A 13,176-nucleotide genomic window follows, 5' to 3' on the forward strand; every position below is an offset into this window, starting at 1 on the left:
TCTCGCTCTTCCCTCCGCTCTCGCTCTTCCCTCCGCTCTCGCTCTTCCCTCCGCTCTCGCTCTTCCCTCCGCTCTCGCTCTTCCCTCCGCTCTCGCTCTTCCCTCCGCTCTCGCTCCCCTGTGTTCAGGTATTTTCGAATCAACCTGTACAGGGATGTTACTACACACCTTTGGCACAGGTGGAACATGAGCCCACGTCTCCTGGCTCAGAGGGAGGGACAGTACAAAAGCAACCGTCTACCTCTCGGGAATCTCTTAACACTGGTGCATCGTAGCTGACAGTACTGTCCTGGGATTGAGCCCACACTTTCAGCTGGAACATCAGGAGCAGGAAGAAGCTCCTTAGCAGTTGGGGTTTTTCTCTTCATTCAGCAAGATTATTACTGAGCTACCTCGGTCCCCCTTCCCATTCTATCCCATTATTACTACACTGAGGATCCAAATATCACCTCAGTAATACGGGAGCGGCGCACTGTCGGAGGGCCAGTGCTGAGGGAGCGCCGCACTGGATGGAGCACTGCAGTACTGTGAGCGAATTGACTCTTATTGCCTGTGTTTATGAAAGGGAATGTGTTTTGACATTGACTGTGTAGACTGTTAGAATATTATCATGGAGATATTGAATTGCATGTTCTTGAGGCTGTGGAGGTCCATGTTTCAGGAAAGTGGACTAATTTTCCCTTTTCCTCTTTGCTTTTCCAAGACTGTCCTACAACCGCTCAGGGACGAGAATAAGAATCTTGTAGAGAGAGGGTGGAGTGCAGGCTGCAATCCACGATCCCCAAACCTTTCGCCTATGCGATCCCTCTCTCTTGCACCTGATGGGAAATCCGTCTCTCCGATCACTAACAGGAGGTGAGTCCACTTCTAAATGGAAACGAGAAAATGGTCCAAGTTGGTCAAAGCTTCTGGGGGCAGGGGGGGAAATTGTACTTGAACTTGAATGTGCCTGCTCCCTCTAGGTGAGGGGTCTGTCCCCTGTCTTGTGCAAGTTGAACATGTACTGTATGCCCCTATCAAGAAAACCAGGAACACTGTCTGCTTTATTTACTGTTGTCTTCATCTGCCCCCTTCAATGGTCTGTGCACATACATACCCTGGTTCCTCTGCTCCTTCATGAAATAGAGGGTACAGTTCTATTAGCTTTCAATGTTCATCTGACCAAAGTGCATCACCACCGACATCTCTGCAATGAACCTCATCTGCCACTGTCCCCCCCCCTCCCCTCCTCCAACCTGTCAATGTCCTTCTGGATTCCCACGCTGTCCTCAAAGTTTATAACGCTTCCAAGTTTCAAGTCACCTTCAAACTTTTTGAAATTGTCCCCGACGTGCCATGATCTGGATCAGGAATATATATGAAGAAAACCAAGGCTCCCGATACCCTTCAATACTTCAGTATCTAAGGAGCTGCGAATGGTGCTGAACATTTGATTGAATTCTCTCTCTTTTTTTTTTGTTCCAGGTCTGTATCCCCAGTTTGGAGCTCGGAAGAGAAGGAGGCAGCATTTCGGGGAAATACGGTGCCAAAGGTGAGTGATCCCAAAACTGCTGGGAGAGACACATATCCTGGGTGTCTGTCTGTGTGTGCGCGTCTGAGAGGGAGAGGGTGGCTGTGTGTGTGCGTGTGTGTATGTGTTGTGCTGGATGGGGCGGGATTTATGCTGTATCACTGTGACTCCTGCTGACTCTTGGGATGTCTGTCTGGTGCTGAGCTACTGCAAACAGTGAGGGGGCAGTGAGCCCATGTAGGTAAAAGGAATTTCCTGAGCAGTGAGGCCCATCTGTGTGGAGGATATTCCCTCACCCAGTGTCCTGAGGGGCTGAAGGGCCTTTCTCCTCTTCCACCCAGTAGGTTTGATGCTTTGGTGTCTTGACTCTTGCTTCCTCTGTTTTTTTCAGGGATTCCAGGGAGGAATCAGGGGCCACAAAAGCCTTTCTCCCATCTCCAGTTCCTGCTCTGTACCCAGGGTGAGCCTGTCCACAGACTCGAGTCCCTCAGAGGTGAGGCATCAGACTGAAGGATCACACTCTCCCAGTTCCGCTGCTCTGAGCAAAGGGTATGTGTCAGTGTGTCTGCAGGTCTCACACACCGTTTACATAAGGACTAGCATTTCAACAGCACCTTTCACCACCTCAGGACATTGCACAGCCAAAGAAAGACTTTTCTCACAGCTGGTCAGCGATATATACGAGGCAGGTTCAGATCACAGTGTGGGGACAGGACATCACCAGCAGTATTCCCTCTCCTGTCAGTGGCTGTACTTTCAGTTACTTGGGCCCTTTGCTCTCTGGTTCGATCCCTCGCTCTTTCAGAAAGCTGACTTCCTTCTGAGCATTTGCTCATCTGTCTTAATGTGGTTAATGTCAAACATGAACTGTTGCTTCGTGTTCCTGTGAAGTGTCTTCTCACGTGTGTTACAATATAGGAGCAGGCCATTCAGCTCATCAGGTCTGCGCTGGCTCTCCAAATGGGCATCGTGACACTTTGCAATTCTCTTGCCTTTTCCCCATTTCCCTGCTCACCGTTTCTGTACAAGTAACCATCCAGTGCCCTCTTAAATGCCTCTCAGTTGAACCTGCCTCCATCACACTTCCAGGCAGTGCATCCCACACCCTAACTACTTGCCGTGTGAAAAGGTTTTTTTTTTCTCACATCACCCTTGCTTTGTTTGCACGTAGCTTTAAATCTGTGCCCCATTTGTTCATCAGCTTTCCTGCTCCTCTGATGCTGCCTGTCCTGCTGTGTTCCTCCAGCTCCACGCTGTGTTATCTCAGAATCCCATATCAGCAGTTCTTACAACCCCTTTTGTTCTTGTTCCTTTTACAAGTGGCAACAGCTTCTCTCTGTCTACATGGTCCAGCTCACACTCAAACCTCCTCTCAGGTTGCTTCTGTGCAAGGAGAATAGTCTCAATTTCTTCAACATCACTGATGTTTCTCATTCCTGGAACCATTCTTGTAAATTGCTTCTGCACTCTCTCCAATGTGTACACATTGTTCCTACAACATGGTGCCTACAACTGAACACAATACTCCAGCTGCAGTGTCGCTATCGAATGCGCTGTAGGAATGCAAGTTGCAATTTATGATTCGAGCTTTTAATCCTGTTACCCTGTCTGAATCTGTAACTATATTTTCTCAGAAGTCACTAGGTTATCAGACAGCAGGTTGATTTAAGATCACCAGCTTTCAGAGGGTAATGAAGGAGCAGCGCTGCGAAAGCCTGTGATTTTAAATAAACCTGTCGGGCGGTAACCTGATGTCGTGTGATTTCTGATTTTTGTCCTCGCCAGTCCATTGCTGACATCGCCACATCATTGCAGCTGTTTGTGTTGCTGCTCGATCCACAGGAGTTTATCAAACTGATCCCCCTCCCCCGCCCCTCCCAGGCAAGTGGTGCCCGGGTGGGCAGTGGGATGGGATAGGGTGGGCGGTGCTTGGGTGGGTGGTGCGCGGTGCTCGGGCGGGCGGTGGGGTGGGGTGGCTGTGTATTGTCCTTTTGACTTATTTCTGTCCACGACCCCATTTGTCTCACTGCTCCCAGGGTGTCAGACCGTCGTTCCCCAAATCGAATCGACAAAGACTCGGAGGTTTACAAGATGATCCAGGAGAATCGAGCTGCGAAGGAACCTCCTCGACAGTCGAACCGTTTCCGTCAGCTTCAAGAGGCGCTAGATGCAGACCAGGATGGTGAGGGGAGGGGCTTGGCTCAGCTGGGCGTGGGGTAGGAGGTTTTTGGGATGTTAGGAGGATAGTGTGGGAAAGACGAGAGAGGGTGCAGGAGCAGGGGAGAACAAGACGGATAGTGTAGCAGGAGAGGGAGGAAATCTGGATGCTGTGTGTGACAGAATCTCTTTTTCTCCTTCTCCCCTACCCCCCACCAGGAGCAGCAGTTCAGTTCCCTGGAAGATTCTCTCCCTTGGCCCCAAACACACCAGTGCCCAAGTATCGTATGTGTGAGAAATGTGGATCAAACATTATGTGAGTATTAGTCAGTGTGGTCTGAGGGATGTACTCAGCTGGAGGTGAAATGGGCCGCAGGAGGTGGCTGCACAGAAAGCCAAGCTAAATGGGCTCAGGGAGTAACATCTCTCGGAAAGACGCTGCCTATTCTGAATTCGATTCCATAATGCACCAGCTTTGGACCCCATTGCTCCCACACGCAGGGCTCACTCTCGCTCTCTGACATTGACCCTGTCTGTGTGTCTCTCCCTGTCTGTGTGTCTCTCCCTGAATCCCACTCTGTCCCCACAGCCTGGGATCGATCCCTGTATGGGGTGAGCCAGGGAAGGTGTTTTGTGGGGGGAGGGACTGAGGGCTGGCGGTTTTGGATCCTGTCATTGCTGTCATTTCTGTCATGTCACAGGATGGAGGCGGTGAAGATTCGAGATGGCTGTTACCGGCACCAGCAGTGTTATGTCTGCACTGACTGCGGTCTCAACCTCGGTATGAGAGGCCATTTCTGGTTTCGTGATCAGATGTACTGTGAGAAACACGCTCAGAAACGGTTCCAGGAAGCAGAGGGCAGCTCTTGAGCTGAGCTCTGTAACCCACCAGATGACCACTGCAAATCCCCTTTTGTTAAATACCCACTGATTTAATAAAAGAATGATGGTATTTTGTGGATTAATCTCTGACCTCGGCCAAGCAGCAGTGTGAAGGCTACAGGTTTCCTGAATCTTCGACCTGGATTGTTTGGGACTCTCTACGTTAACCATTGTAACGTAATTGTTTCCTTGCAGACTGTGGACATTGTCATCTTTTCGTTTGGAAGGGAAATGTGCGTTCACTTGGGCCTTTCCACTGCTGTTACTGAGGAATCAGAGCAGCTAATTTCACACAGCAAGATCCCACAGACAACAATGCAATTGTTCCCAGATAATCTGCACCCAGCCTTTAATTCCCCTATCCTCCCAGTCATCCCTGGGAGATGGATCCTGCACCCCAGGTGCCTGGGACCTTTCTTGTGCCTTTGCCAGGAATGCTGCCCTGCAAGAGGTGCCACACTCCTACAGTGTGCTGGCAGGACCAGCCTTGGTGAAGCATTCGAACTTCCAGAGTGGGTCTTCGGACACGGGGGTGGTCCGCCCTGTCTGATAGGACTACTCCCTCAGCTCTGGCAGCTCACTGTGGTATGGGGCCCATATTCCTGAGCATGGACTTATCATGGTGTAATTGGAACATGTGCCTCTGAGAGAAACAGTGAGATAGTGGAAAGTTTGGGCTTTCTCAAATACCCTGAGCTCTGTTTCATTCTCAGAAATGAATCCAGCCAATCCTTCCGGAGGAAAGACTCACTGGATGCAGGCTCAATAAGAAAACAGTTAGAGAAACACAAGGCGGGAGCAGGCCATTCTCTTCCCTAAATCTGTACCACCATTCAATAAGATCACGGCTAATCTTTGACGTTCATTCACTTTTCTGCCTGATGCCTTTTTTGTGATCCACGTACTCTGTAACCGTGCACGCAGCTATGGTTTGAGAATTCTGAAGGCTCCTGTTTTAATTGCTGGGATTTCTCTTCATCTCCATCTAACTGAGACCCTACCTGCATATCGTCTGTGTGTGTGTGTGTGTGTTGTGTTCACTGTATCAAGCTTCAGTGAGGGAGATCTGTCTCTAAGATTGCCTCACGTTTTTCTAAACTGCAGACAGCACAGGCCCTTGTACTCGGCCTTTCATCACACTACCACCCCTTCGTCCCAGGGATGGGACTGGCCAAACTTGCCCTAAATGTTTCACAGTAATAGTTCCTACCTGGTCTCCTCAGTTGGAGTCCAGCGCCAGCAGCTGGTGCCATAGTCAGGCCCCTACCAGCCTCAGCATTTTGTGGGACTGCAGGGTACTTTTTCCTTCTGCACTTGTGGCATGTGGGAGTCGCTGGCTGGGCCCAGCATTTATTGCCCATCCCTAGTTGCCCCTTGAGAAGGTGGGGGTGAGCTGCCTTCTTGAACCATTGCAGTCCACATGCTGTGCGGTGACCCACACTGCCCTTAGGGAGGGAATTCTGGGATTTTTACCCAGTGAAATGAAGGAATCGTGATCCTCATGTCGTGCCATGAATATTTACCATCTCCATGGCAACCTGAGTCCCAGTGTGAGCAACTCAGTGGGTTTTTGCAGTTGGGCTCCTGTTACAGGAAAAGCTTGTGCTCAGGCTCTGATGTTGGAGTCTGTCCTCCAATGTCTACACAGACACCAAGTCCAGAGGTTTTGCTGTAGGCTTCCTGAGTGAGAGGGCCTGAAGGTGTTTGTATCTGATTCCCTCTCGTTACCTTCATCTGCTCTTTCCACCCTCCCCACTCTGAATGTAATATCAGCGATGTCAGAAAGTCGGCCATGGTAGGCACTCCCGTAAGGCTCATTGCTGGTGAGCAGGTTGGGAGAGGAGGAGGAGGACCAACACCGTGGAAATGAAGCACGACCTGGATTAGTTCGCCACCCACTGCTCTTTTTCACCTGATGGAGGAGTAGCGCTCTGAAAGCTGGTGATTCCAAATCAGTCTGTGTGACTTCTGACTTCACCCACTGCTCATGAGAGTCAGAATGAGCATATTACAAGTTTCAGTCCTCTCTCTCTCTCTCTCTCTCTCTCACACACACACACCCACACACACAGTTTTCACACACTCTCACACTCACTCACACATTCATGCTCTCTCACTCACATCAACTGTCTAGTTGCATACACTCACTGTCCCATACTCACTCTTCTCACTCGTGCACACGCACTCACGCTCTCTCTCTTTCCCCATCTGTCCATAGTCACGCACTCACACTCACACACTCTCTCTCTCTCTCTCTCTCTCTCAGACTTTATTCCCCCCATCCCTGGATTTTTTTTTTTCTCATTCTGGCCCTCAGATGCTCCCTTAAAACCTTGACAGTGGCCATGGTAGTAATTCTCACTTTGATGGAGGTGAATTTTGTATCCTGCTGTCCCACCCTCAGCGCAGTCTGGGTACAAACATTCAACAAAGAGGAAATTCCAACAATGCGGCAAATGCTTTGCAGATCATTGAGTGGCTGGGATGCAAGTTGAGACACCTGTAATGATGGGGATTCACCGTCAAGCTGTACGTAATTACAGAGCTGATTTAAAGAGACTGAATGTCTGGATGATGAATGTATTTGTAGTTACTATAGCCCATTGTCTGCTGCTGGATGGTGTAATCAGCTGAGATTAGCTCCATTGCCTTTCAAAGCAGGTTTCGCATTCCACACGGTCATTCCATTCTGTCAGGTGAGCTGTTTGCTGTACTGGAAGTGAAAATGGTGAGATCACAGCACAGCCTGACTGGAACCTGTACAGAAGGTGAAGAATACACAGCAAGCTCTACAAAGCCAGCTTCATGCCTGTATGCTTCAGTGTTGTTGCATCGTGTCTCGAGGTTAATACGCCTGAGAGAGCATGTAACATGAGGGTCTCATAATCTCAGACCCCATCTTATCTCAGACCACACAAAGCATGACATTCTATCGGATGTTGGTCACTCACTAATTTGTGGTTCACCAGGTCACTAGTTGCTCAAGGAATGTCATGTTTGTGTACAATAGAGCTCTAATGAATGTTGGAGTCTTCAATATCATGATATCCACAGCCAGATTCTGATGCTGTAAGTGAGAACATGAGCATTGCTGCTTCAGATATGACCACATGTTGGAAGCAAGTTCATATCAAAGGTGACTGACAAACATTGATTGCTTCCCTGAGTGTTTGTATAATCAAGCCTAGACTTTGAGCTTCAAATACCGATTTTGCGATCTAACCAAACACTCTGGTCTGGAAATTTCACACTCACACCCCTTACACTGGGGTATCCTATTTCCTAAATTCTCTGAACTAAATAATGTCTTGAGGAGAAACTATATCACGCATCCAACTTCAGCCAGGATTTCTGTAACAAAACAAAAACCTTCCAAACTTTGGGTGTTTCCCCCAACCGAAGAAAATTCAATCCTGATCTTTCCAACTGAAAACAGGCTGATGGTCTTATATTGTCCTCTTGTAAAGCTCTCCTAATGAAAACACATTCCCATTCACATACCAGGAACTTTCTGTCTTAAGTAAGCTACAGCTCTAAAACTTTGAGATAGCAAGAACTGCAGATGCTGGAGTCAGCATCACCAGTCCTGATGAAGAGTCTAGGCCCGAAATGTCGACTCTCCTGCTCCTTTGATGCTGCCTGACCCATTGTGTTCCTCCAGCTCCACACTGTATTAGCTCTAAAACTTTGACGATTTCAACATTAGTAGTTAGCACTGCTGCCTCACAGCACTAGGAACCCGGGTTCGATTCCAGCTTTGAGTGACTGGGCAGAGTTTCATGGTCTCCCTGTATCTCCGTGGGTTCCCTCTGGGTGTTCTGTTTTCCCCCCATATTCCAAACATGTGCAGGCTGGGGTGGATTGGCCATGGGGAATTGTCCTGTAGCGTCCAGGGATTTGCAGGCTGGGTGGGTTAGTTGTAGGAAACTCAGGGTTACAGGGATTGGGTGGGATGCTCCAGAGGGTTAGTGCAGACACGATGGCCTCCTTCTGCACTGGAGGGATTCAATAATTTTAAATTCCTTCCCCATATATACACAGACCAAGACCCATCTGCCCTGATCTGGCTCTCTCACTCAGTTAGTCTCAATCCCCTGAAGGTGGTTTGCATCCTCCTCATGACTCACATTCCAGTTGAGTTCTGGTATCGATTGGGATAGGGACTGGTTCCCAGTCTAATCCTTACAGTAGCTCACTGGTCACAAGCTGAGAATGATCATTTAATCCTATTCTCTGCTTTCTCTCTCTCTCTCTCTCTCTCTCTCTCTCTCTCTGCCATCACCAGAATATCACTCATTATCTCCTTTTTCAGTTTCCCTGTCTCTTCCTTCACATCTTCATTGGGCCTTTTCTTGTAGTTTGTTTTCTTTCTCTCTCTCTGTCTAACTCTGTTTAATCTTTTCTCTTTCTAGCTTTCTGGAGCAATCTCTCCTTGCTTGTGTTTTTACTCTGACTGCTTCTCTCTCACAGATGGGCCGTGCCCTGTGTTATTGTTTCTCTCAGTCCCTCATATCTTCTTCATTCTGGTTTTTGTCAGCCCCAACCCCTTTCTCTCTCTGTCCCGTACGTACACGTTCTCCCTCACCCTGTCCATCCCTGAAGTTAAACCTCAGTCTTTTGAATCCCCTGGCTGTGCAAGAAGCGATGATTGTGTGACCAGCTCAAGAGGGTGTGTTTCTCGTCCAGCAGCAGATGCTGTGGGTGTGACCCTTCCTTCTCAAAGAATCCCAAACAGCCTGGAGGAATTTACATTCTCAGTTTGCAGTGACTCCAGGACGGAGCATTTGATTGGAGCTGTACATATCGACAGCCTGCTGCCTGCTGTTCGGATTTTTTTGGAGGAGGACTGTTGGGTGGGAGAACCCTGGGGAGACCATGTCAACCTTCAGCCTGATGGATGTCTAGAGCGGATTGGAGGGAAGTGATCTGTCAGAGACTTTAGTTCACTGCCAAGTCTCAGTTAGAAGAGTTTGGAGTGGAGCTCAGGTTCCAGACAGTACCTGCCAGTCTGTGGTAAATCCCCCAGGATCCCATGGCCACTTGTGACCAGTTGGAGCTGGAGAGGGGCCGAGACTCAGAGGGGTGTGCCCGGAACAGGCCCCTGCTCCCTCTGGAGTCAGTCCATCCGAACCTGCAGCGAGTGCTGCAGAGAACATTACCACGGAAACAGGGAGAGGCACATCAACCCTGGGAGCCTGCGCCTGGCCGAGCCGGCCACCGACACTCGCTCCTCTTACTGCGGCCCCTGGCCCAGTCACAACCTGCACTGACCAGCTACAGTAAGGGGGCAGTGCCAGGGTCTCATTACCCCCTTCAGAGGACCCTAGGCACCAACAGCATCAATTGTCACCTCCAGGTAAGTGGCACAGGTAACAATGTTGAAAGATGGAGGGGGCACTGGCCTAGCAGTAGATGGCTGGGCTTAGCAAGTGATGGGGAGGTGCAGGGCTTGGTGTGAAAATAGAGCGGGCATCTGAGTATGGGAGCAGTTGAATTGAGATGGATGAGGGGCTGAGCAGGCGAGGGTCACAGCGAATGGGACATTCCTTCGGGCAGTCCCGAATGGCGAGTTCAGAATCAGTATAGTCACAGGAGCCAGAAGGAACTGAGCTGAGAAAGTTGAGCTGGACCAGATCTCCCTCCACCTCTGCTTCCTGCAGCAGTGAACTGCCAATGACAGTGTTAGGAGTTTGGGTGCTGAGTGGAGATGACTGCTAAGACCCAGCACAAAGTTGTTACAGCCAGGGCAGGGAGAACAACAATATTCCACCACTGGGTGAGAGAAAGGATTTCTATCTAACCCCTTGCCTGACACTCACACGCTGTAGAAAACCAACTCCAATCTCCCCCCTTTGCAATTCTTCAAGGTCAGAACCTGAACCGTGATGAACGCTTTTTGGGTGGACGACAGAAACATACATTTCCGAAGCACCATCAGTGGGTTCCCAATGTCTTGAAGGATCTCAGAACTGAAGTATTTTTGAGTGCAATCCCTAATACAGGAAATAGAGAGGCCAGTTCACGCACAGCAAGATCCCAGAAAGAGCAGTGTGAAATTGAACACACCATCGGTCTTTTTTCTGACATGTTGACTGAGGGATAAATATTTGGTCCAGCATTTTTCACTTACTCTTCTTCCAAGTTTTGCCAAAGAGGGAGTGCGGAGAGCCCTGAAACCAAACACTGTCTGAGAGTGACCCCCTGCTCAAACCAGCTGCATAACATTTTGATCACGGATTGCTGGAGCTCTGCCTAATCCAACTGTCTCAAACAGGGTGCAATGATCCCTCGGTAAGGAATTCTGTAAGGCTGTGGAATGTTATCTGATCCCAACTTGCATGGTTCACATTCCAGAGACGCTACCTCAACCCAGGAGAAATCTCAGGAATTTCACATGGCACCTTGTCTAACAGAGTGTGTCCCACAGCACTCTGTGTTAAGACTTCATCACTCCATTGCAGTTTGGTATGTCACAGTGTGTGCAGGGGCCAGTATCTCGGTAGATCAGTGCTGTATGTCAGTGTTTGTGTCCCCAACACATTCATTCTGGAGATGTGTCAGGCCAACGGTTACTCCCCCTCAATCACTCTGTCTTGCTGAGCTGCCTTTTTGACTACAGCCCAGTGACTTCCTCAGCTATTTCAGTGGCAGGATAAGGGTTCTGAGGAAGGGTCACCGGACTCGAAATGTTAACTCTGACCTTTTTTTTCTTCACAGTTGCTGCCGGACCTGCTGAGCTTTTCCAGGAACTTCTGTTTTTGTTCCTGATTTACAGCATCCACAGTTCTTTCGGTTTTTATTTGGCAGGATAAGAGTCATTGCTATGGCACTGGCCTCACATATAGATCAGATGGGGCAAGTGATGATTGAATAGCAGTCGAATGTTTTCTTGTTTGCACACGGTGGGTGATTTAACTCTGTGAAGGCTGGTATCCCATCACCAAGTTACCTTTTATTCACACATGCATTGTCCATGACACTGACCTAGCTAGTTCAGAGCCAACTCCTAGAGTGAGCAGAATCTCTAACATTGCTGTTTCTGTCAGTCAGCCAGGGCTCCCTGATTGGCCCAGATTAACAGCTCCAGTAAGGGAACGCAGATTCCATGAGGTCGGCCTGACTGACCTTGTTCCAGTCCCTACAGATGGCAGTGTCTGGGGAGTCACTCATGGTGTGTTAGGAACAGACTGAAACAGTGATCATCGAGTTTGGAGATGCGTGTTTGTAATACCTGTCTTTGTGAATAAACTCTCCAAGTGTGTAATGATGAAGCTCCAGCCCCATCCTCCACTGCCCGGCTTTTTGGAGCTGTGCAGGAAAGGCTGCAGGCACTAGGAAAGCAGGCGGGTTTAGACAACAATCTGATTGCTTCATGGTCAGCAATGGAAGCATTAAAGACCCCCAGCTCTTTCTGGATCATTCCACTGGACTCTTTAGACAGAAACAATAGCAGGTAGAATGACCTGATGTAAGTTTAATTTGTAGGAAGCTATGTGACAGTGTCTGTGACTGTGAGTGAGCGAATCCTCCATTTCCTGTAATTGTTTGTCACTCAGTGTCTTTGGTCCCTGTGTGAAATGCTGGGAGTATTTTGTTTCTGTCACTGCCTACGGTCTCAGTTTTACCTGTTGTTTTCTGGCTGGGTATTGATATTGAGGCTTGGAAAACAACAGGTTTATCTGGGAATGCAAGTTGAGTAATTTTGTTAGTTGGACCTAGCTGCAGATAGGCTCGTGACTATCTACTTGGATTTGTCCTCTCTCTCACACTCTCTCTCACTCTCTCTGTCTCTCACTTTCTCTCACTTTCTCTCTCTATCTCTCACTTTCTCTCTCTCTCTGTCTCTCACTCTCTCTCTCTCTCACTCTCTCTCTCTCTCACACTCTCTCTCTGTGTCCCTCTGTCTCTCTCTCTCTCTCTCTCTCATTCACACATTGTCTCTCTCTCTCCCTCACTCTCTCCCTGTCTCTTAGGCCAGAGGGGAAGGATCAGCCTCAAAGGTTCCCAGCAACAAGTATCTGGAGCAGGTATGCCGTCTGCTGGATAAAATCGCTGATCTTCAAGAAAGGAACTCACTGCTGAAAGAAGACAAACTACAGATGGAAGAGAAGCTGAGGCAGAAAGAGAAGCAATTGGTAAGATATACAGGAGCGCTCAGCAACCACTGGCCAAGCGAGAGGGAGCGGGAGGGCACAAGGACTGTCTGAGACAACTAAAATTGCTTTCGAGCTTCAGTTCAATGCTGTATGTGGTGTGTTTGCATTCAGTACAGTTTGTGTGTTGTTTTCTCTTTCTGCCATCTAGGAACTCCTCCAACATTACTGTAGCTGTGGTTCAGCAGCTCTGTTCCTACAATGGGCAGGACAGCCTGGGCATGGGGAGAGTCAACTGCTCACCCACAGCTTCAATGTCCAATGCCAGCTCCCTGACTCACTGCAGCATCCTGGGCACAAGCAACACTCCTCCTTACAGAAGAGGTGGGCATCAGACTCGGGCACACTGTGGCCAGGCAATGGTGAGAGGTGAATGTGTGATTATCCAATAATGCGAACCGCCCTCCTCGTATACTTTGCCGAGATTCGGAGGGAGGTTACAGGGATTGGAGGCTGAGTAACCGTGTTGGTGCG

General features: G+C 49.0%; 2 protein-coding genes across 4 annotated transcripts in view; both read left to right on the forward strand.

The window, feature by feature from the left end:
• pdlim2 (PDZ and LIM domain 2 (mystique)) overlaps positions 1-4,619 on the forward strand; it is a 13,925-nt gene extending 9,306 nt beyond the window's left edge. For 2 of the 3 annotated variants that reach the window (XM_048618776.1, XM_020520907.2), the window contains exons 4-9: positions 704-855; positions 1,465-1,531; positions 1,902-2,059; positions 3,547-3,692; positions 3,887-3,983; positions 4,369-4,619. In XM_048618776.1, the coding sequence (XP_048474733.1) occupies positions 704-855; positions 1,465-1,531; positions 1,902-2,059; positions 3,547-3,692; positions 3,887-3,983; positions 4,369-4,537 (789 nt within the window). In that variant the 3' untranslated portion in view covers positions 4,538-4,619. The remainder of the gene's footprint in view (positions 1-703; positions 856-1,464; positions 1,532-1,901; positions 2,060-3,546; positions 3,693-3,886; positions 3,984-4,368) is intronic. The other variant, XM_048618777.1, reaches the window with a different exon arrangement.
• A 4,700-nt stretch (positions 4,620-9,319) lies between these two features.
• LOC109920844 overlaps positions 9,320-13,176 on the forward strand; it is a 9,222-nt gene continuing 5,365 nt past the window's right edge. Inside the window, exons 1-3 of the mRNA XM_020520913.2 lie at positions 9,320-9,905; positions 12,523-12,684; positions 12,854-13,064. Of these exons, the coding sequence (XP_020376502.2) occupies positions 9,582-9,905; positions 12,523-12,684; positions 12,854-13,064 (697 nt within the window). The 5' untranslated portion in view covers positions 9,320-9,581. The remainder of the gene's footprint in view (positions 9,906-12,522; positions 12,685-12,853; positions 13,065-13,176) is intronic.

Source organism: Rhincodon typus, chromosome 40, assembly GCF_021869965.1.
Source record: "Rhincodon typus isolate 14 chromosome 40, sRhiTyp1.1, whole genome shotgun sequence".
Taxonomy (NCBI): Eukaryota; Metazoa; Chordata; class Chondrichthyes; order Orectolobiformes; family Rhincodontidae; genus Rhincodon; species Rhincodon typus.